Source organism: Hippocampus zosterae, chromosome 11, assembly GCF_025434085.1.
Source record: "Hippocampus zosterae strain Florida chromosome 11, ASM2543408v3, whole genome shotgun sequence".
Lineage (NCBI taxonomy): Eukaryota > Metazoa > Chordata > Actinopteri > Syngnathiformes > Syngnathidae > Hippocampus > Hippocampus zosterae.
This window is the reverse complement of record NC_067461.1, coordinates 20,960,069-20,983,012: the sequence shown is the minus strand read 5'-3', so window position 1 is coordinate 20,983,012 and position 22,944 is coordinate 20,960,069. Positions and strand designations below refer to the sequence as shown.

At 44.9% G+C, this 22,944-nt stretch overlaps 2 protein-coding genes across 6 annotated transcripts in view; one reads left to right on the top strand and one right to left on the bottom strand.

Annotated features, from left to right (window-relative positions):
- Positions 1-1,323, bottom strand: part of pdzd8 (PDZ domain containing 8) — a 50,011-nt gene extending 48,688 nt beyond the window's left edge. For both annotated transcript variants that reach the window (XM_052081021.1, XM_052081020.1), the window contains exon 1: positions 276-1,323. In XM_052081021.1, coding sequence (XP_051936981.1) covers positions 276-1,162 — 887 coding nt within the window. In that variant the 5' untranslated portion in view covers positions 1,163-1,323. The remainder of the gene's footprint in view (positions 1-275) is intronic.
- A 3,895-nt stretch (positions 1,324-5,218) lies between these two features.
- The window catches only part of edaradd (EDAR-associated death domain), a 29,985-nt gene continuing 12,259 nt past the window's right edge, over positions 5,219-22,944 (top strand). For 3 of the 4 annotated variants that reach the window (XM_052081173.1, XM_052081172.1, XM_052081171.1), the window contains exons 1-3: positions 5,219-5,387; positions 16,797-16,858; positions 17,176-17,218. In XM_052081173.1, coding sequence (XP_051937133.1) covers positions 5,354-5,387; positions 16,797-16,858; positions 17,176-17,218 — 139 coding nt within the window. In that variant the 5' untranslated portion in view covers positions 5,219-5,353. Of the gene's footprint in view, positions 5,392-16,766; positions 16,859-17,175; positions 17,219-22,944 lie in introns of all 4 variants that reach the window. The other variant, XM_052081174.1, reaches the window with a different exon arrangement.

Sequence of the window (22,944 nt, the reverse complement as noted above, 5' to 3'; positions counted from 1 at the left end):
GCATAAGTTACTTTTTGTTGAACCCAACCATGAATGTTTTGAATGTTTCCACAAAAGTCCAATATACCAATGTAGAGGGGTATTTCTCGGCTTTTGTACGCTTTTCCAAGCGAAAGTAATTCATTACTACCAATCAAGCCACACACGTAAAATTAATGAAGCCTTCCTATAATGTAAGACATCAGAATAACAAAATGCATGCTATCTTATTACAAGTGTATCAGAGGCAAATTTAGGGTAACTAAATCATATCACAGACAATGCTTAAAACCTACCTGATTTTGTAGTTGGGAAGTGTGTGCTTCTTTTTGATGACCCGTTTGAGTTGGTTGACGATGATGGAAGTGAGCTGAGGAAGGGGCCTGCCTTCAAACTGAGACTTGACCTCAAAGTCCACGAGTGGGTCTTCGAGGAAGGAGAAGGACCAGTGGGTGAAGGGCACCCGGGTGAACTGCAGCCTCAGTTTGCCAACTACGCGCCTCATTTTAACGAATAAGTAAGCAGACTTCCAAAACACCAACTCCACGTCAATGGCGAGGTGGAAGCCGCCGTTGTACTCAATATCCACCTCAAAGTTGAGTTCCTCCGGCATGCCGTCCTCGTTCAAATTCACCGGCTTCATAAGTTTGGCCGTCTTGAAGACCGGAAGAGAATTACCTAAAGAAATATCTCGCAGGCTAAGACCCTCCAGCAGCCGACCTGCTGTCTTGGTTTGCAACAGCTCCTCAAACTCTACCTTGATCTTTTTGGTGAGCCAGTGTCTGACAAGAGGGGTGTCTCGCAGCTCCCTGAACAGGAACAAAAAGATAGCATTGAGGAAATGACAGGTTTCTGGCTTGTCCGCATCAACCGAGTCGCTGTGTGCAGGCGGCGACGCTTGTTGTTTGGGGCTGCCACCGGTCACAGACGCTTCCTGCTGTCTCGCTGAGGCGGCCTCTTGCGGCTTGTAACCTGCAGAGGCTGTACCGTCCTGCTGCTGCAGCTGGCCTGGCTCGACATGCTGGGAATTAAAGTAATCCTTCAATGCGTTATCAGGTACTACTTTGGCGTACTGCTCGGTCCTCAGAATAGGCTCTGGGCTCCTCCGGTAGATCAACAAGAACTGTAGCATCAACGTGACGACTGCTCCGGAGAATGCAGAAATTAGGATTAAGTAAATCATTTCTAGCAGCTGCCTCGTCGCTCTCTCGCAGTCAAATTCTATCCATAATCAATTCTTTAGTCGTGTTAACAAAACAAGTTCCACCTGGTCGCTTTCGAAGCTGCCATATCATCTGCTTCTTTCCGGAGCTTGGGGATCTCCTCCTGATTGGACAAACGCCGCAACGTCATTAGGCGTAATGACGTTTCTTTTGTGACGTTCACGTTAGACGGATATGTCGGAATTGCAGGATATGTAGGGGAAGACCTTTCCACGTTCAACATCCATTACGAATCAATCCAGGCGGGATTTACGACCCTAACCCGACCCAGTTTTAGTTTCACTAAGGAGTTTGTTCATAAATCAGTCGAGGAAAAAGACGTGAGGAACCTTCTCTTCCAGACCAATCGTAATAACACAATGACTAATTTACATAGCTCGTTACATACCTGTTAACTAAGAACCCCACCCCCACTCGTCATTTTATAATATTTTATGGTCATATAGTAAAAACATTATTTTTATTGTGAAATAATTTAAGAACTATATAAATGCCTTAATTTTTTTGTTATGGTGATATTTGTCTATGCTAAAGTTAGATCTGTTTATTTGTTTAAAATGGCCCTTGTGTACACACTACTAAAAAAATAGAGATAGTTGGGCTTTTTAGTGACATTTCACGTTGAACCTTAAATGCACTATGCACTATGTGAATTTTATTGGACCGCTAAACATTTGAATGCACTGTTCAGTGTTTCAGTATTTTCTGCAAAACTAGCAGTTCACTCACAAGCAGGTGACTGTCAAAATTCACACAAAAAAACAAAAACGTATTTTTTTAGGTAAAGCCAACATCATTGAAAAGAGCTTGAAAAAAGAACATTTCATTCGTCAATATGTGAAGAATTAAGGAAGTTGTGACATTTTAAATCCTAAAAAATGCGGCCAAAAATTACTCCTTGTTTCAACAATAGATTGGCCTGTGATCCGTTTTTAAGAAAAGGACGCAGCCACGCCGCGTGATCTGAGCTGAAAAGGGTCACAACTGAAATGTGTACAACAAAACTGTCATCTTGGAAAACTCTGAATTTTCAAAAGTGTTGACACTGTATTTGACATGCACAATGCTACACTAGGGTGAGGGGGTGCTATAATCCTGTCAGAAATCTGAAAGCCCCCACAGCTATTTCTTTATTTATGGATTAATTCATTCATTCATTTAAGCTTAAAACCATTTTATATTTAAAATTCACAAGTAAGTAGCCATTTATTTCCAGTAGAGTTCCTGTTTCTGTGTTTGTTCTGCAGTTGTACCCCATGTCTGTTCGACAGGACTGAGCGGTGCGGACTGAATCTGTCAGTTCACTACTCCCATTCGGGAGCTTTGAGTTTTGCTCAAATTTGTCATTTGGCTTGTCAGAATGCAATAAAAATGGCAAAGGCCCAAGGTAATTGAAGAAAAAAAAACATTCCGATCCACCCCAAAAAAATCTCCCAGATTTGAAAAATGAGCCCAGTCCAACTACTGAAGGAGCACCAGCTGCAGCTGTTAAGTGCTTCAAAATCGTGTGCAACAAGCATTCCCCAGTAAGAGCTGGGTGAACCAGTAACATGATGCGGGCAATTTTGCCATTTCTACCACACTGAGCAGTGCACACGGAAGACATACTGTAATCAAATACAGTGATTGGACGGTAGGGTCGAAATCTCTATATTTGGGCAAATTCCTATTATGTTGAATACACATCTCTACCACACACCTCTGGAGTATATTATACTTTTGTGTAAAAACGAGAGACCCTCTCAACTAAGTGAAGTCATGAAAATCGATTTGCCCCACCCCAAAATATCTGCCAAAACCACTTAAGGCCCTTGAGCGTAAAAAAATCTTATAGCATCGTACAAATGGGAAGTGATTTTGTTTGCATGACCTCATATATTTCAAAACTACACCATCTGTATCCATATAAAAAAAGCAGGCTACCTTTCAACACTTTCTCGGCGGTCAAAGATGAGATGTCCTGCATGCAGGCAAATTATCAAATAGAAAACGAGGCGATAGAAGGGATCCAACTGTATCATATCTAAAAATTGATGTTAAAAAAAACATTTCTAACCAGCCAGATTCATTTTTCTGAGATGAGCTTAATCAGACCTGCGTGACATGAGAATACAAAAGTGGAGTCAGATTTAATGGAACATACGCACGCATTGTCGCATTCCCACAAAAGGTGTTTGATCCATGAATGGATGAGTACATTTCCTGATTAAATTAGAATTGGTATTTACAATCCTTTTCAACATTCATTCATTCCTTCATTTTCCGAACCGCTTTATCCTCACTAGGGTGTGTAGGGTATATGTTCAACAGTATTTCGCTATTGCAAGTCTTCAAACAAGATCTTCTCTTCTCAGAAGGAAGTAGCTGCTGAGAAAGGCATAGGGGCGGATAACCTTGGAAATGTTAATGTATCAAACGCCTGGTGTGATTTTTTCAGCTCCGATAACGTAAACACTAAACCTAGATTTTTACCCACATCTCGAAGAGCCCTGAATCCAATATGAATTCAATTCCATGTGTTTTCTTTAATGCCATGATGCATGTCTGGATTGTACAGAGTAAATACTCGTCAATTCTTTGACTTGTCTCTATTTTTTTGTTGTATAGAGATTTTATTAAAAAAAAACAAAGGGAAGCTGCATTTGAGATATAAAAGCAGTGTAAAAAGCTTGTACAGCGAAGATTAAAAATATATTTATTGAAAAGGCAGCAACACCAACGTGTACATACATGCAAGGAATGCATGGATTCTTCAGTTCCCTGAAGCTGTTCACCTGTGAGTTTCCTCACCTGCCTCTGTCCTCAGTGAAGTACTGTAACAACTGTAACCTATCAGACACCAGAATTTGAAAGAGTACATGCGAGTTAACTATGGCTTCAGACAAGAACATTCTTTTCAGCACCATCTACAAGGCACTATAGTGTTATAAGTCTGCTGTCTAGTCCCATTACATTTGTTCATTCGTTATCAGTCTCGGAATTCGTCAAGATATTATGCAGCATTGTTTTTGGTAAATACCGTATGTACAGTCCACTGAAAGTTCTTCATCGGAGTACACTAGACTCCAGCTGCACAAAAATACATTTGCCAATGACACTTTCTGAAGTTCAGTGTCAAGTCATATGTAGGAAAGTAGCCAAAGATCCATCTGCAATAAGATGTCTATTGTTTTTGCTCGTATTATATTAAAACATATTTACGTTTACACTGTTATCAAAAAAAGAAAGTTCTTGTTTTCGTAACCACTTCACAATTGATTATTGTCATCAGTCTCTTGATGTACACGATTAAGATTTTTGTAAAATACAATACAGCATCATCAGTTTACATTTGAAGGTTACACAATAAGGTTGAATAATTGCTGATGGCACAAAAAGGCATGCTCAGTAATCGCAAGATGGTATTTACCTTGCTTCATTTCTATTGTGTATTTCATACAATCATTTACTGAAAAGTGTAAACATACACCATCATCAAAGGAAGACCACTTGTACTGTATGTGTACTTAAATAAACTCTCCCTTGTGACACTGTATATACTTTTGCGTTTATTGTTATGATTCATTATTTTTTTGGAACTTACTGACGACCACCTTTTTTTCTAGATTTCTTTTAGTGTTTCTTAAAGTCAGAAAGTGGCCATTTGTAATGAGTTTTAATTTTGTGTCATGTGTGTGATCTTTGGTTTTGAAGGAAGATCCTCTGATACTGGTGGTTCCATTTTTTTATATTAAAGTGTAAAACCGAAAGTAACAACACATGAGCATGTTTGCTCACCATTTACAGGCATATTTGGTAAACAGTAGATAAGAACAGATTGGATCAAGTAAATTAGCTCCTCACTCTCAAACAGTATTCAATTATTTTACTATGTTTTTGTTTGGGGAGGAGATGTGTCCCACTTCCAAATGTGCCTTTCTTCAATGCAAGTAGGGAGTCAATTGCCTAGGGAAGGTTTTTTTCTGACGTTGCCTCCCACCTAGACACATAAAAAATTTTCGAGCAGCACTTGAACGCAGCATTAAATCGACGCTACCTGCTTGTCCTTTTTTGAAACTGGGGTCTTTTGCTTAAGGTGCCGCCACTGGCTGGCATCAACATCTTTAAACTGTATTGAAACACTGACCTGGAGTTTTAGAGAGGCTTCAAAAATGAGCACTTTGAGAGCATATAAAGAACCATTTGGTAAGTGCCATAGATTACTTTTACATAAATGAAATGTTTTGAAGTAGTTGGGAAAACGTGGTTTATTTCTAACTCATTTTAGCAGTACACAGTAGCAAGTGAAGCAAGTGTTACCTGGTGAAACTTAACAATATAGATGGAGTCCTATTTTACTCATTTATTACTTGTAAATTACACGGATTTTTAGTACAGCAATTGAGTCAAATTCGTTTTGGTTCATATTTCTGTCTATGGAAGTGGGGAAAAAAGAGATCATTATTAATCAATGGAAAATTAACATATGGAAGACAAGTTAAACGTGTTGTATGTGAAAATAAAAACAATTTAGCATCAAATTAGACATGATACACTTTTGTTTAAAAAAAGTTTTAAAAAAACAGTAACAAACTATGAACACAAGATTGACATCCAAAGCGTTCTGGGTTTACGACGGAGTTCCACTTCTAGAGCGACAACGTAACCAAATTTGTTCTTCAGTCGGAACACACCGCAGTATATTTTACACGAACGGTTTAGTTAAATAATTTCCAATAATTTTTGTATGAAAACCTAGAGAAGGCTGTTGTTGCCACATCAAAAAGAGAAGAGAAGAGAAACATCACGTTTTAATGTAATTTGGCTCACATAACATTATTGTGAGTTTCATATTTTAACGAGATAAAGTCATTCGGTAATCTTGACTTGGGCATTCTTTTTGGTTGGTGGTTAGTGACAGCTGGCAACCGTTGTGTTACATTACCACCACGTTTTTAATTTGCGCTCATTGGTCAATTGTGATCTTGACTTCGTGGTTGCGGGCGTGCTGGAGCCCGTCACCAGTCGGTAGGCGGCAGGTACAACATTCAGGAATATCGCTGAATTGAAGCAACAACAACAATAACAGTTATTTAACAAAAAGCAAAATACAATCAAAATACACACACAACACAGAGATAAACGTTCAAAACAGCAGTATACGGATGACTACTAACCCTATAGGTATTAATGTTGACACATCTGATTGTCAGTTGAGAATTTCTTTAGATTATGTTGAAATGAGCCGGATGAGTTTAATCTATCATGTTTTGTGAAATTGCAATTTGGGACACATATTGTGGTCTGCAGGACTGAAAGGTGTACAACGCTCCTTTATTTAATTTTCTCTATTTGGCTGCATGTCAGGTGTGCAGTATCTGCATGTGACATAGTACTGGTAAGTCTCTTCTAACACCGTTTGGCTGTCGCCGACAACTCGAGTAAACTGGGGTTGCCAGAAATTCTGATGCCAGTTGACGGACAGAATCACCAGGCTGACGATGCCCGCCTCTATTTGTTTGTATATTGGGTTCAGAAAAGCAGAATTTGCAAGGGCCCAGGTGGGTAGACAGTAATTAATGTGAGATACAGTATAAGGGAAAACAAACATTTATGCAGCTTCTGTCGACATGTGATTTCTCAGATACCTAAAACATATACATTTGAAAATTTTACTCACTTTATCAATTATGGGATATTTTTTTAAAAAACTTGCTGATAGTGTAGTGGTGCGCTCTCTTTGGTTGTGTGCGGCAGTATGAGATCGAGATCCGCTCAGTGATAGTGTGGATGTTTGTCACTAGGTGTACCCTGTGACTGGCAGGCGAACAAGTCAGGGTGTCATCTGCCTTCTGCCCAAAGTCAGCTGCAACAGTCTCCAAAACCCAATAAGCGATGTTGAAAGTGACATGCCATTATGTGTAAAAGTTAGATTAAATGTATAGAATAAGGTGTCCAAGAATCAGTTCATTTACAGTTAGTTGTTTTTTTTTTGTCACAATATCATCCGCATGGATAATGATTTCACAGCCTTGACACAGAGGTAGTAGATCATTTATGTAAAGACAAAAAAGAACTGGACACAGCATTGAACCCTGTGGGATACCTGTGACAATATCTTTGAAATATACTGTCCATGTTGTATTAAGTATTTAAACACTGAGATGAGTCAGTGAGGTGTGATTTAAATGTGTCAAATACTTTTTAAAATCTAAAAGGAATGCAACAATTACACCCCCACTGTCTATTAAAGACAATCTTTTCAATAAAATAAACGGTTGCGGTTTCTGTTGCGTGGTGGACTCTAAACCAATGTTGCTTGGTTAGAAGTTGACTAGAGTAAGAGAAATTAGCTGATCTGGCCCTAATTTTTCAACAACCTTGGACATGACTGGAAAAATGCATGTGGTTTATAGTTTAATGTATAGTTTGGTGATAGGTCGTGATAGTTCCCCTTTCATTAGTGCCCCTTTCATGAATTGTTTACGAAACTTCTCTTGGAGTAATTGAGGCAAAACCAAGTGGCAGCAAAGAATAGAGACACAGTTGATCCATCCCTTCATTTTCTAATACACTTATCCTCACAAGCAGGGGTGGCCAACCAGACAGAGACTAAGAGCCAATTTTTTTACTGAGTTACTGCAAAGAGCCACAAAAATACCCTTGCACGCGCATGCACACACAGACAGACACACACACACACACATAAATTTTTTTGTCAAGTCAAATCAAGTCAACAGTATTTATAGAGCACTTTCAAACAGCCATCGCTGCATACAAAGTGCTGTACATGGAGCGATTTAACATACACTATAAACAGTAAGACGAATCGGTAATAAAGGCGGTAGAAAGCACCAAGCAGTAAAATCAAGAACAAATCTAAGTCATGCTGAGTCGAACGCCAAAGAATACAAGTGAGTTTTGAGGAGGGCTTTAAAGATGGGCAGCCAGGAGGCTTGCCGGATGTTCAGTGGGAGGTCATTCCAGAGAGAGGGACCAGCAACAGAAAAGGCTCGATCCTCTCTGAGCATCAGTTTAGTTCTTGGTACTTCTAACAAAGACTGGTCCACAGACCTGAGGCGCCGGGCAGGTGTGTAGGGGCGGATGAGCTCAGAGAGGTAAGGTGGCGCGAGATTATTCAGAGATTTGAAAACAAAGAGGAGGATCTGGAAAATAACTCTAAAATGAATGGGGAGCCAGTGAAGGGATGCCAGAGTAGGAGTTATATGCTCACTCTTACGAGTACTAGTCAAGAGGCGAGCAGCGGCATTCTGGACCAGCTGAAGGCGCTTAATGGAGGACTGGCTGACTCCAAAGTACAGGGCATTGCAGTAATCCAGCCGGGATGTGACAAAGGCATGAATTACTGTCTCAAAGTGTTCATGTGAGAGGAGAGGTTTTATTTTGGCCAGCTGTCTAACGTGAAAGAAGCTTGATTTAACAACGGCACCAATTTGTCGATCGAGTTTGAAATCACTGTCCAGTTTAAGGCCCGAGTTTGAGACCGTTGATTTCAGATAAGGAGACAGGGGGCCCAAAAGATCGACTTTTGAAGCGAGCAACTTCTCACGAACGACCAGATCGCGCAAGTATAAGCATACACACACACACGCGCGGGAGCCCACCGGTGCACTCGCGCCAATATGCACGCACACCACGCTGAGCAACAGTCGGAACGGGCCGAAAATGAATGAAAGCTCAAGATACAAACAAACAAATCTTTTTTTTCCCCACGCATTTCCTCCTCCCGCCCCTTGCGGTCGACTTGGGACCAGTTTGCTGGCTCCCGGTCGATTCTGATCGATGTATTGGGCACCGCTGCCTTAAAATCAGAGGTAATTTGCTGATTAGCTTAGTACTTAGCGCTGTTGTTTGCGCGTGAGCGGTCATGCAGTCATCTGATTGGTTGCCCTCTATGTCAATCAAGTAACAGGATTGATGATATGCTGACTAGCTTAGCGCTTAGCGCCGTTGTTTGCGCATGAGCGGTGATGCAGTCATCTGATTGGTTGCTCTCTATGCCAATCAAGTAATGGGATTGATGATAGGCTGACGGAGTACATTCTGTGTCGTTAGCGCCTTGTTTGAATGACATCGCCGCTGCCGAGGCGTTTTCGACACCTATCGTGTGAGAGCCCGGGAGCCGCATTGAACCAGCCAAAGAGCCGCATGCGGCTCGCGAGCCGCAGGTCGACCACCCCTGCTCACAAGGGTCGCGGGCGTGATGGGGCCTATTCCAGCTGTATCGGGGCAATAGTCGGGGTACACCCTGAAATGGTTGCATCCAGTCAAAGGGCACACATCCACCATCCACACTCACAAAGACATGCAAATGCCACACAGGAAGGCCCGATCCGGAAGCGAACCATGCACCTTTGTACTCTGAGATATGTGAAACCAGTCACTGTTGATCCAGTCCCAAGTATTTTGTTTTAGCATTACCAAAGACATGTTTTCAAATAAAATATTCAAAGTAAGCCTCCCAAAACCAAATGAAAAACTAATAGTTTTGTCGTAAAAGGCCATTGAAATTTCAAAGTATATGATCATCTAATTGTTTGTACTGTACCTGTAATGGGAAAAATATACATATTCACATTGTGACAAGATTTCAACAAAATATGTCAAAATTTGTTATGGAGGATTTTAACAAGCATTTGAATGTTTCAGTGTTTTTTTTGTAAATTCCACAATGATGGTGGCCACATTGCTAGTTTAACCTTGACTCTAACCCTTTGTCTTTTTTTTTTTTTTAAATCATTTATGACAGGGTCTATGTCAGGGGTGTCCAAACTTTTTGCCAAGGGGGCCAGATTTTATGTGGTAAAATGTCGGGGGCCGACCTTGGCTGACATTCTTTACATTGAACAACAATATTGTTCAACAAATTTTAGTAAGCCAGTCTGTTTCACATTTCCATTTTTATTTTAATTTCAACAATCTTAAGAATTTATTTTGGTTCATTTGAAACAGGAATTTGAAATATGACATATCAGTCAATATAAACACGGAGTGATGTCTTGTTAACTCGTGAGTGATGCCCTCTAGTGTCTAAATGCTATTACTCATTTAGTGAATGCTATTACTCATTTAGCCACTAGAGGGAAGCAGTACTCTACGAAACCTCACTCACCAGTCTACAAGACCTCAGTCAATGCAACACGTGTTCCATTGCGCCCAACCTGCGGGCCAGACGGCACTGATTTTATGACGGGGGCCGAGGGCCGGATTAAATTCGACCGCGGGCCGGATTTGGCCCGCGGGCCGGACTTTGGACATGTCTGGTCTATGTGTTTAACAAACACAGTGAGTGAGTTCCCAATAACAAGTTGCAGTGTATCGAAAATTAAAATCAAGTATCTTATGCAGAACTCATTCTTCTCAAAGTCCAATTTAATGTCCAATGACGCTGCCTGCTCACAAATTGTGCTTAATAGTTTTATTGGAGATATGGATGGTCAACAAGATTCACTTGCATGGAATTATAGCCCATAAGCAGTGTATTATCATGTGGTTTGTATTTCATCTCTTGAACGTCGTCCTGGGCGTGTTGTAACATGTCCTTGCATTCCCAGAAAGGGAGAGACAATGCTCAACTGATCTAAGGGTTCATCCTATTTTTTTCCATACCTTGAGTGTAATGAAACCCAAAGCTGCCATGTTTTATAATAATAATAATACATTTTATTTATAAGCGCCTTTCAAGACACCCAAGGAGACTTTAAAATAACAAAAAACACAAACCAATATTTCTGTGTCCGCGTTTATTTACTTCTGTTTATAATCATCCCAAAAGTGTTTTTTTGGTCCATTATTGCGTTGCAAAGTCGCATGGTGGTTGCCATGTAAGCCACATTTCTTCTCGATAGAAGGCTGCAAGGGTTGATCAAGTTTATGGTAAAATGCATTGTCTTAAGATCAAGTTTATGGTAAAATGCATTGTCTTAAGTCTGATGTCCCATTCCCACGAATGTATTACATGCTAACATTCATGGAAAAGGAAAAGGTTCTCCATGTTTTGTGATAAAGCTGCAATTAAGCGTCTTCCTTTCAAATGATAATCACTCTTACCTTTACTTAGTGGAAGTGTCAAGACAAACCACACCGTTGGCTGTAAACACAAACATTTGCTCATGTTTGGCAATTACAAGCATAGTCAAACTAGTGGCCGTCCAGGACAGTAGCTTTATGTTTTTAGAAATGATCTAAAATGGCTGCCACAGTTGTCCACCAAATATGGCCTTTATGCTTCAGACCACACCTCTGCTAATCACTATACACAGTCGTCCTTATTTTATTTTAATAAACCAAATGTCAACAACCATAGATTATGAACATTTGATAACTGACAATTAAACAGCATTCAGGCCGAGAAAGCAGGATTTCTGAGCATATGTTTTGCCTCTGTAATCTGGGAGTAAAAGCCATTCTGAGTGTGTGCAATGTTGTTGAAGAGAAATTATTAATCATTCCATGAAATTATCTGTTTAACAATCATGGCGAAGGAAGATTGAGTCAGCAAGCTCATATGAGAGATTGCAGTGTTGCAAATGAACACAATGTTTGTTTTTCTTTTAAACTGATATCACACTGCTGAATGTTATTGTTTGTTCAAGGACTGTAGTAACATCACACCGCGTCATTTTCACAGTCTTAATGTTATCCAGCTGTTTTGCATATTGAATGACAGGCAAGAATATCCAAACAGCAAAATGTGATCTTCAGTGTCAGGTTGGCACATACATACCAATAATCAGGAGAATTTTAACCTGATCCCCCCTTCCAATCAAAGTCAACAAAAGCCCAATTATTGGCTAATTTAAAATCCATCCATCCATTTTCCAAACCACTTAATCCTCACAAGGGACACGGGGGGAGCTGGAGCCTATCCCAGCCGCCTTTGGGCAGGAGGCGGGGGACACCCTGAACCGATTGCCAGCCAATCGCAGGGGATTCACACATAGGGATAATTTGGAGTGTTCAATCAGCCTGCCATGCATGTTTTTGGAACGTGGGAGGAAACCGGAGCACCCGGAGAAAACCCACGCAGGCCCGGGAGAACATGCAAACTCCACACAGGGAGGCTGGAGCTGGAATTGAACCCGGTACCTGTGCACTGTGAAGTCAACGTGCTAACCACTGGACTATGGGGCCCGCCTCCATTGTTATTGTCACGTTGTACCCGAAGCGACAGGATAATCGCTTCGTGTACAACCAAATAACTGAAAGTGGATCCCCGAAATAGCAGACACGGAAAGAGGTTTGTCAGAGAACAAAAGGAGTCTTTAATACAAACACAAAATTACCCGACCGGGAGAATAACAAAAGGCGCTGGTCAAAATAAGGACCAGGGATAAATAAAGAGAACAACAGAAAACACTTGCGGAAAAATAGCAAGGAGGGTCTGATTAGACAATGTTATAAATTTCATTCGAAAGAGGAACAACGACGCGCAATAACAGCCACAAGGCTAAGAGGCAATGAATAATACGAATAGGAATTGGGCGAGAGAATTTCGGCACGGCGTGGAATACTCCGGCAGTGAGTAGACTGCCAGAGCGTCCAAATAAAGGCTGTGTAATTAGTCCCAAATGGGTGACAGGTGTGCAGGTGGCAAACAGGGCCTGCCCCCTGCTGGCAAATACGGGACGTGACAGTTATATGTGCTCATTATTTACAACAACAAATCCTTGTTGACGTGGTCATCACTGAGTTCAGCCAATCAAGGTCTCCATGATGAGCCATTTGGGAAATGACCTTAAGGTCCTACTCCTGGAGAGCAAGAATCATAATCATAATCATACGTTTTATGTGGAATCTCCTTCTGACCGGTGATTCTGCCGGACGTTCCCAGCAAACCATCACAATACGTTTGGGTCTGCCACATTGGATAGTCATCTTCCCCTCCCATCGGAGCCAACCCATGACCAGGTGGGGATAGTTGACAGCTCCGCTGGGATGTTCTCATGCATCTCTGAGCACATCCTCGAAGCCTAAGGTCTACAAAAAGGATGGGTACTTTGAACTGTTGTTTGGTACATAGTCACAAACAACACTCAGATCCAGTCCCCCCACCTGAAGGCTGCGGGAGGCTACTCATTTGTCCACCAAGGTGAATCCGAATGTACAGGCACCAATTCTCTGTGTTTATCCATCATTTTACTTACCATTTGCAAGAGAAGCGCAGCATGAGTGAGCATCACATCAGTAGACATAACCCCACGGAGCTCAAAGGTTCTGAGTGTTTTGGCACTGCCACTGCCTTGGTATTTCTTCCCCAAGCAAGGCTGACAGACTCAGTGTGAACCACACCTTCGCAAGAAACATAATTCTATGGTAGCGTGAGTGAAAATGAAGCCAACCTACTTTGTTATGATTTCGTCACGGGTGCCAAGCTTTCAGGTTGAAATCTCAGATGTTGGCATTGTAGTCGGCTTGTTGCGGTGTGTACTGCCATCACATTTTGTTGAGGCCGACGTAGCAATCGGCCATAATGCCCGATATCAGCTTAGTGTGTAGAGGCGTTTTGAGCAATCATCTCTAGTGTGGAGATAGCAGATTAGCATATATCCAAAAAACTGTGGATCTTTTGTGACCCTCAAGGACACTGTACATCAATAAAACAGCAATTAAAAACTTAATTACACAGAAGAGATTAAAAAAATACATATACAAAAAAAAACTACAGTTACAGTACATAGCTAGGTGATCTTAAATAGGTGACTTTTGAGTTTTGGATTTCAAAGTGTGTCCTGGGTTCAATCCCAGCTCCAGCCTTCCTGTGTGGAGTTTGCATGTTCTCCCCGGGCCAGCGTGGTTTTCTCCGGGTATTCCGGTTTCCTCCTACATTCCAAAACCATGCATGGCAGGCTGATTGAACACTCAAAATTGTCCCTAGGTGTGAGTGTGAGCATGGCTGGTTGTACCTCTCTGTGTGCCCTGCGATTGGCTGGTAACCGGTTCAAGGTGTCCCCCGCCTACTGCCCAAAGACAGCTGGGATAGGCTCCAGCACCCATACCCACCCTTGTGAGGATAAAGCGGATCGGGAAATTGATGGATGGATTTCAAAGTGGTAAGAGAGGCTGAATTGCAGAGGTCAGGTGACATACAGTTCCAGAGCCAGGGAGCAGAGTGGCTTCAGGCCCAGCTGAGACAGGCAGGTGGAGTGCTTTGAAGGAATAAACAAGCATCTTAAATTTAATTCTGAGTCAGACCGAGAGCCAGTGAATTTTCTGGAAGACAGGGATGATGTGATGGAGGAAATGGTGGTTTGTGATGACACATGCAGCGGAGTTCTGGACCAGTTTAAGCTTTTGGAAGGACTTGTGAGGGAGGCCTAAGAGGAGAGATTTACAGTAATCGAGACAGAAGGTGACAAGGCTATGGAGCAGGATATAAGCGAAAGAAATAGAAGAGCAACTGGTTGGAATGTTTGAATAAAATGTTTCCCAATGAGGGGGAGTTTGTCACCCCAATGTACTTGACAGTTTACGACTACCGGTAATCTTTCTTTGTATCTTCCAGCAGCCTGGATCACAGACATTTAAAAATAACCGGGATTCACACAAGCCTCTCGAGGCTGAAGTCAGAGGGCAGCCATCTTGCGTTGGCCACTGTCATTGACAACTTCTGTTCGTATTTTTAATTGCAACTGATGAATTGCAAACAGCATCTTCCAGACTTGTTGGTACAAATGTATGCCACACACCGCAGCATTTTTGCTGTGGAGACAAAAAAATAATGTGAAATGAAAAATATGTCTGTATTCAAGTTAGGTGCGCTTAGCTCGTGGCAAAGTAAGATGTCCGCCAGTTACTCCAGTTCTTGCTAAGGCAAGTCGGTGGCATTACGAGTCCAGATCATTTTTAGATATCCACAGTCTGTTGAATTGTGTTTGAATTAGGTTGAGTCGGATGCCCTGCGGCACAACACTTGAATAATCACAAAATGAGAGCAGAAAGCGACCAATCTTTTACTCTCTCTCATCATGTGTGGGGTCTCTACATTTTAAAAATTAAGATCTTAACAAGACCTAAGATAGCCAATACTACTACCACAAAGGGGAAGTTTGCAACGTTTATGTTGTTACAAGTCAGAATGGTGAAATTGCATGTCAAAAAATGTGTCATTTTAATGTTATAAAACTGAAGCTTTTGTTGCCTCTTGACCAGGACTCCCTGGAAAAGGAGGTATTTAATCTCAATTGTGCGTTCCTGGTTAAATAAATGTTTAAATGTTAAATAAAACAAAATAAAAAATATTATTTATACCCGACAATGAGCTCAGACTGCTGTACGGTACAGATGTCCTCCTAGCTGTCTGTCTTATGCTACCCACAGGTAGCCAAGGTGGATAGCAGCACAATGACAACTACTGTATGTTTTAATGGAGTATTGTAATTTTCGGACTCGGACAGCCGCAACATGTAAATCTGGCCGTAGGATTATGGGAACAGTGGTCTCTCTGACCTTTGAAGCCCTGTACTTGGGACTGGAACCTGACTTTACCATTAACTTTGCCCAGAAGGGACACTCCTCACAGCGTCGCGGAAAGAGGGTTTGGCTCCACCAAAAAAAACCCTCCTGAAATACATGAATCACAGTTTTTTTTTTTACATGAAGAAATAAAATGCGGGCGTTTAAATCACACTCAGCTGTGAATATTGTATTGCAAACCTCACAGAAATACACATCACACATGTGCAGGCACGGAAAGAGTAAAATTCAGTTATATTTCCTAATTCTTGTTCGAAATGGTGACACAGTGAGAGCTCATTGAAGAATCCTTGAAAACACTTTTTTAAAATTTTGGATGTTCTCTGAAGATAATCTAAGAAATACAGTGATCCCTCGCTACTTTGCGGTTCGTTTATCGCGGGTTCAGTGCATCGCGGATTTTTTCAAACCTATTAAAAAAATTTTTTTTGTTTTTTTTTGTTTTTGTTTTTACATATACATGGAGGGCGGCCTGGTAGTCCAGTGGTTAGCACGTCGGCTTCACAGTGCAGAGGTACCGGGTTTGATTCCAGCTCCGGCCTCCCTGTGTGGAGTTTGCATGTTCTCCCCGGACCTGCGTGGGTTTTCCCCGGGTGCTCCGGTTTCCTCCCACATTCCAAAAACATGCGTGGCAGGCTGATTGAACACTCTAAATTGTACCTAGGTGTGAGTGTGAGTGCGAATGGTTGTTCGTTTCTGTGTGCCCTGCGATTGGCTGGCAACCGATTCAGGGTGTCCCCCGCCTACTGCCCGAAGACAGCTGGGATAGGCTCCAGCACCCCCGCAACCCTAGTGAGGATCAAGCGGCTCGGAAGATGAATGAATGAAATGAATGAATGAAAATAAAATGCTTTGATTTAATTGACATTACAAGCCACGTCCCATAATACGGGGCACAATATTTAATAGGATTATTCCGTATTTTACGGGACGGGTGGCAACCTCAAGATTAATGGCATTTTAATTTCTTACAATGGGGAAAGAGGATTTCTAGGAGTAATTTGAGGTACGAGCTTGGTCACAGAGCTAATTAAACTTCATACATCAAGGCAGCACTGTATCTACAGTTCAAAAATTGTGTAATGGCAGGCACCTAACAAATCTCCCTGTGTTTTGAAGCGGAGAGAATCAACTCAGAGCCGGTGGAGGACACAGACACCACCACCTTTGTGGCAGAACTTGTAAGTACTTCTCTGTGTCTTCAGTGTTCATTTTCCTGTTTGCTTTATGGTGATCTCCTTTTGATCCCTCCTTTGCGCGTTGTGTCTTTTGGTATTACACCAATAGATGTACAACTGTAAAACTGCTGCAAGCACACGAGAGTTCACTGAGGAACAAGAACAAGTTCCTGCATGCTGTTTGCTGTCTTTGCTTAGTTATTTTCTCCCATAGATACGGGCTTATGTGTGTCAGGCTGCCATTTAAGCTTCCAGAAAAAAGGTTCTTTATTTTTAGCTAGATTTTTTTTTCACTGCTCTTTCATTGTTTTATGTTTCAGTCTTTAGAAGCCAATTACCCTGTGCAAGTCACTGATCCTAATGGTGAGTACGTTAATCAAACCACGTACAGTGAACAATAGTCCAACACAGCTTTGGGAAGCTGACCTGCAATGTATTAGGATTCTTAATTTATTTCAGGGTGGCACGGTGGTCAAGTAGTTAGCGTGTCAACCACACAGAGCAAAGGTGCAGGGTTCGATTCCGGCTCTGGCCTACCTGTGTGGAGTTTGCATGTTTTCCCTGTGCCTGCATAGGTTTTCTACGGGCACTCCGGTTTCCTCCCACATTCCAAAAACATGCATTGCAGGTTAATGGGACACTCTAAATCAGGGGTGTCAAACTCATTTCACATGGTGGGCCACATACGACCTCGGTAGATGTCAAGTGGGCCGGACCATTCAAATAATACAGTATCTTACTTTGCTGTAAATAACCAAAATAACATGTCTTTCCTTTGTTTTGGTCTAAAGAAGCACAAGAACATTAGGAAAATGTTGACATTTAATGAACATATCTTTTACAAAACATTTCATGAAGCACCTTACATTTCCTTTGACAAATGTGCAATTTACTTTTATCATTCACATATATGCATTGCAACTGATCCCACTGATTGTACAAACTTTAACAAGTAATTGCTATTGAAAAATATAGTAATGCACTTTAAGATTAAACGAGATTTATAAAGAAAGTTTAAAATCATTTACACAGGCATATAAAATCTAAATGTAATCCCTGCCTACACCTTACAAACTAAGGAGAGTGCTATTAAATGTGTAAATGTGAGAGCGCTATTGATCGCGTCTGCTGTGTTGGGTGAATCTCAGTGGACTGAGGCTGCTGTTTTCTTCTTCTCTGATCAAAACAAGGTTGTTTTCTAATCTGATCAAAACTGTGTGTCCCCTAGCGGATACTCCATGAATTGCACCTTATTAAAATATTCATTTCATGTCTTTTTTGCATTTTTCCCCTTTTTTTCCCTGTGGGCCCGATTGAACCTCCGTGCGGGCCGGTTCCGGCCCGTGGACCGCATGTTTGACACCACTGCCCTAAATTGTCCCTGGGTGTGAGTGTGAGCGCGGATGGTTGTTTGTCTATGTGTACCATGCGATTGGCTAGCAACCAGTTCAGGGTGTCCCCCCGCCTACTGCCCGAAGACGGCTGGGATGAGGGGTGGGGGGGTGAGGGGTGCCAGAGCCAATCTCAGCCGTCTTCGGGCAGTAGGCGGTGGACACCCTAAACGGGTTGCCAGCCAATCGCAGGGCACACATAGATGAACAACCATCCATGCTCACACTCGCACGTGGGGATAATTTGGAGTGTTCAATCAACCTGCCACGCATGTTTTTGGAATGTGGGAGGAAACCAGAGTACCCGGAAAAAAGCCACGCAGGCCCGGGGAGAACATGCAAACTCCACGCAGGAAGGCCGGAGCTGGAATCGAACCCGGTACCTCTGCACTGTGAGGTCGACGCGCTAACCACGCGCTCACCTGTCACGTTGCGCCCGAGGCGATGAAAGATCGCCTCGTGCACAACAAAATAACGAGGTGGATCCCAGGTAAAGCAGACACGAAAAGATCTTGTATGAAACACAAAAGGTTTTAATAACGAACAGAAAGAGCCCGACAGGGAAAACGGTAACAAAAAACGCTGATCAAATAAGGACCAGGAAATAAGGAAAACAACCGAAAACGCTCGCGGAAAAAACAAAGAGCGAGGAAGTACAGAAATCGGTAATCTAGAGCAATACAATTTAGATGCAACGCGAATAACAAGAGTAGTGGCCGTAAGGCAAAAAGGCAACGAGTAATATCAATCGAGGAAATAGCGCGAGAGAGTAATGGCACGGTAAGGAATTCTCCGGCAGTGAGAGGACTGCCGGAGCCACTTAATAAAGGAGGATAATCAGCCCGAAATTACGTACAGGTGTGCAGATGGCGGAGGGAAAAAACCCGCCACCTGCTGGTGGGCACGAGACGTGACAGTACCCCCCCCTCAATGGACGCCTCGCGGCGGACTACCAGGCTTGGATGGATGAGCAGTGTGGAAGTCGCGCAAAAGGGACGGATCAAGGATCCAGGAGCGGGGCACCCATTGCCGCTCCTCCGGCCCGTAGCCCTCCCAGTCGACCAGGTACTGGACACCCCTGCCCCTGCGCCGAGAGTCCAGGATGGCACGTACCGCATACACCGGGCCACCATCGACCACCCGCGGAGGTGGCGGCGGAGCGGGAGGAGGCGCCAAGGTGCTGGAAGACGCAGGCTTGAGCAGGGAGACGTGGAACACGGGGTGAACCTTCATGGAGGCCGGTAGCCGGAGCCTGACTGCGACGGGACTGATGACGGCCTTGACCTCGAATGGTCCAGTGAATCGGGGTCCCAGTTTTGCAGACGTGCCGGCCAGGCGAAGATCCCTCATTGCCAGTCACACCTTCTGTCCCACCACGTATGAGGGCGCCGGGCGCCGACGACGATCTGCGATCTGCCGGTTCCGGGTCGCAGTGCGGGACAACGCAGCCCGGGCCTCCTTCCACACGTGATGGGCCCGCTTAAGGTGGTGCTGTACAGAAGGGACCTCCACCTGCCCCTCCTGGGATGGAAACAACGGTGGCTGGTACCCGTAAGCCGTCATGAACGGTGATCTGCCTGTGGCGGAAGAGACGAGGGTGTTGTGGGCATATTCCACCCAGGGTAAGTGGTCGACCCAGGATGCGGGACGGTGGAGGCACACACAGCGGAGGGCCGCCCCCAGATCCTGATTGGCGCGCTCAGCCTGTCCATTGGACTGGGTATCCCGAGGTCAGGCTGGCCGTAGCTCCGAGGGACCGGCAGAACCGCTTCCAGACGCGAGACACAAACTGGGGCCCCCGATCCGACACAATGTCCGACGGAATGCCGTGGAGACGGAAGACGTGTCTGACGAGGAGGTTGGCGGTCTCCAGCGCCGACGGCAACCTGGACAAAGGCACAAAATGAGCAGCCTTGGAGAAGCGGTCCACGATCGTGAGCACGACAGTTCGACCCCGGGAAGGCGGGAGGCCCGTGACGAAGTCCAGGGCGATGTGGGACCAGGGGCGAGGAGGAATGGGCAACGGCTGGAGCAGTCCCGCCGGAGGTTGATGGGACGACTTGCCGCATGCGCAGGAGGTGCAGGCCTTGATGAACTCCGTCACGTCACTACGGAGCTCCGGCCACCAGAAACGCTGGGCGACGAGTTGCACCGTCCGGTTCACCCCGGGGTGGCACGCCACCTTGGACCCATGTCCCCACTGCAGAACCTCAGATCGGAGGGGAGGAGGTACGAACAGCCTCCCCGCTGGGCACCCCGCCGGCACCTGAACCCCCTCCATGGCTGCCTGGATCCGCTGCTCAATCTCCCATTGGACGGCCCCCACGATGCACTGGGTCGGGAGGATGGTCTCCGGGGATCGGTCCTTCCCCGCAGGTTCGTGGAGACGGGAAAGGGCGTCGGGCTTAGTGTTCTTGGACCCGGGAGAGTAGGTAAGGACGAAGTCGAACCTGGTGAGGAAGAGGGCCCACCGGGCCTGACGGGCGTTTAGTCTTTTGGCGGAGCGGAGATAAGCGAGGTTCTTGTGATCCGTGTAAACGGTAAAAGGTTCCTTTGCCCCCTTGAGCCAGTGCCGCCACTCCTGCAAGGCGGTCGGGAAGAAGGCGCAGGGGTGCAGCTTCTGGTCGACCGGAGAACGTTGGGACAGCACCGCACCCACCCCTGAATCCGAGGCGTCCACTTCCACGGTAAACGGAAGATCAGGGTCAGGATGTTGTAGTACGGGGGGACTAGTAAACGCCGCCTTCAGGTTCGCGAACGCCGCATCCGCGGTCGGGTCCCACTTAAATGGGATTTTAATGGACGTAAGGCGGGTTAAGGGGAGCGCCTTCTGACTGTAACCGCGGATGAAGCTTCGGTAGAAGTTGGCAAACCCCAAAAAGCGCTGCAGTTCCTTGCGATTGGTAGGAACCGGCCAGTTAGTGACTGCACGCGTCTTAATGGGGTCCGCTCTTAACCTGCCCTGTTCGATAATGAACCCCAGGAAGGAGATGACGGGGACATGGAATTCACACTTTTCTGCCTGGACGAAGAGCCGGTTCTCCAGTAGACGTTGTAGCACCAGCCTAACGTGTTGCTGGTGCTCGTGTAATGACCGGGAAAAAATCAAAATGTCGTCAAGATAAACGAAACAAAAAATGTTAATCATGTCCCTTAAAACGTCGTTGATAAGGTTCTGGAACACGGCAGGAGCGTTTGTCAGCCCAAAAGGCATAACCAAGTATTCAAAATGACCCAGAGGGGTCTTAAAAGCTGTTTTCCACTCGTCACCCTCCCGGATGCGAACCAAGTGGTAAGCGCTGCGTAAGTCTAATTTAGAGAAAATGGTAGCTGATTGTAATGGGGCGAAGGCGGAGTCCAACAAGGGTAGCGGGTATCTATTTTTAATTGTAATTTCATTTAATCCACGATAGTCTACGCAGGGTCGCAGGGTCTTGTCCTTCTTCCTGACGAAGAAAAAACCCGCCCCCAACGGTGAACGCGATGGTCTAATGAGACCTGCAGCGAGCGAGCTGTTGATGTACTCCGTCAACGCCTCGCGCTCGGGTTGGGACACCTGATACAGCCGCGAGGTCGGCAACGGAGCGCCCGCCTGCAGGTCTATAGCGCAATCGTAGGGGCGGTGTGGGGGCAAGGAGCGTGCACGATCCTCGCTGAACACCTCCTTAAGATCCCGATAGCAATCCGGCACTCCGTCAAGGCAGATCTCCTCGGGGGGTGTGACACGTTCGTGCTTCCCGACGGCCGATTGTAGACAGTGCTGATAACAATACTGGCCCCAGCTATCTATTGCCGGGCGTGCCCAGGAAATCACGGTGTTGTGTGTCTTCAGCCAGGTTAATCCGAGGATGATCGGAGCGTTGCGGGACCGCATTACATAAAACCGGCGATGCTCGATATGATTGCCGGAGAGTAGAAGTTTTAGCGGTTCCGTTCTATGCGTTACTACCGCCAGGAGACGCCCATCAAGATCACGAACCCGCTTCTTATCTATCAATTCCTCCAAAAAGCAACCCAGTTCGGACGCGAGATTGGTGTCCATTAAACAGTCATCCGCTCCTGAGTCTACCAGGGCCCGAACCCGCCTTGACCGGGACCCACCAAATATCTCCCCCTCGAGCTCAAGTCTGTTGGGGTGTCCCGGTCGCGTGTCGCCTCGCCTAGACTCGGGGGGTGACGCGCGGGGTCGTGACTCACAGTTCTCGGGGTGGACATGGAATGACGACCCCGGATAGCTGGTTGCGGCGTGAGGAGATGGTTGAATGCTGTCAGTCGTCGCTCGATCGCTGAAACGACGCCCTCCCTTCTCCGCACCAACGTCCTTGCCTCCCAGCTGCATCTGTTCCTCTGTGGATGTACGCCGGAACTGGAACCGGTCACCTCCACGCTCCCGGCTTCGCTCCCTCAGGCGATTGTCCATGAGGAGGGAGAGGTCGATTAACTCCTCTAGTTCGGTGCTGTGGTCGCGGGTCGCCAGCTCGTCCTTGAGTTGAGGGTTTAGTCCGCGGCGAAACAGACCACACAACGCCCGATCACCGTATCCACTCTGGGCGGCCAAGATCCGGAACTCGATGGAGTAATCTGCTACCGATCGCTCTCCCTGGTGGAGGGCGAGTAGCCGGCCCTCTGCCTCTCTGCCCCGCACGGGATGGTGGAACACCCGGCGGAACGCTGCCACAAAGTCGGGGAACGAAGTAC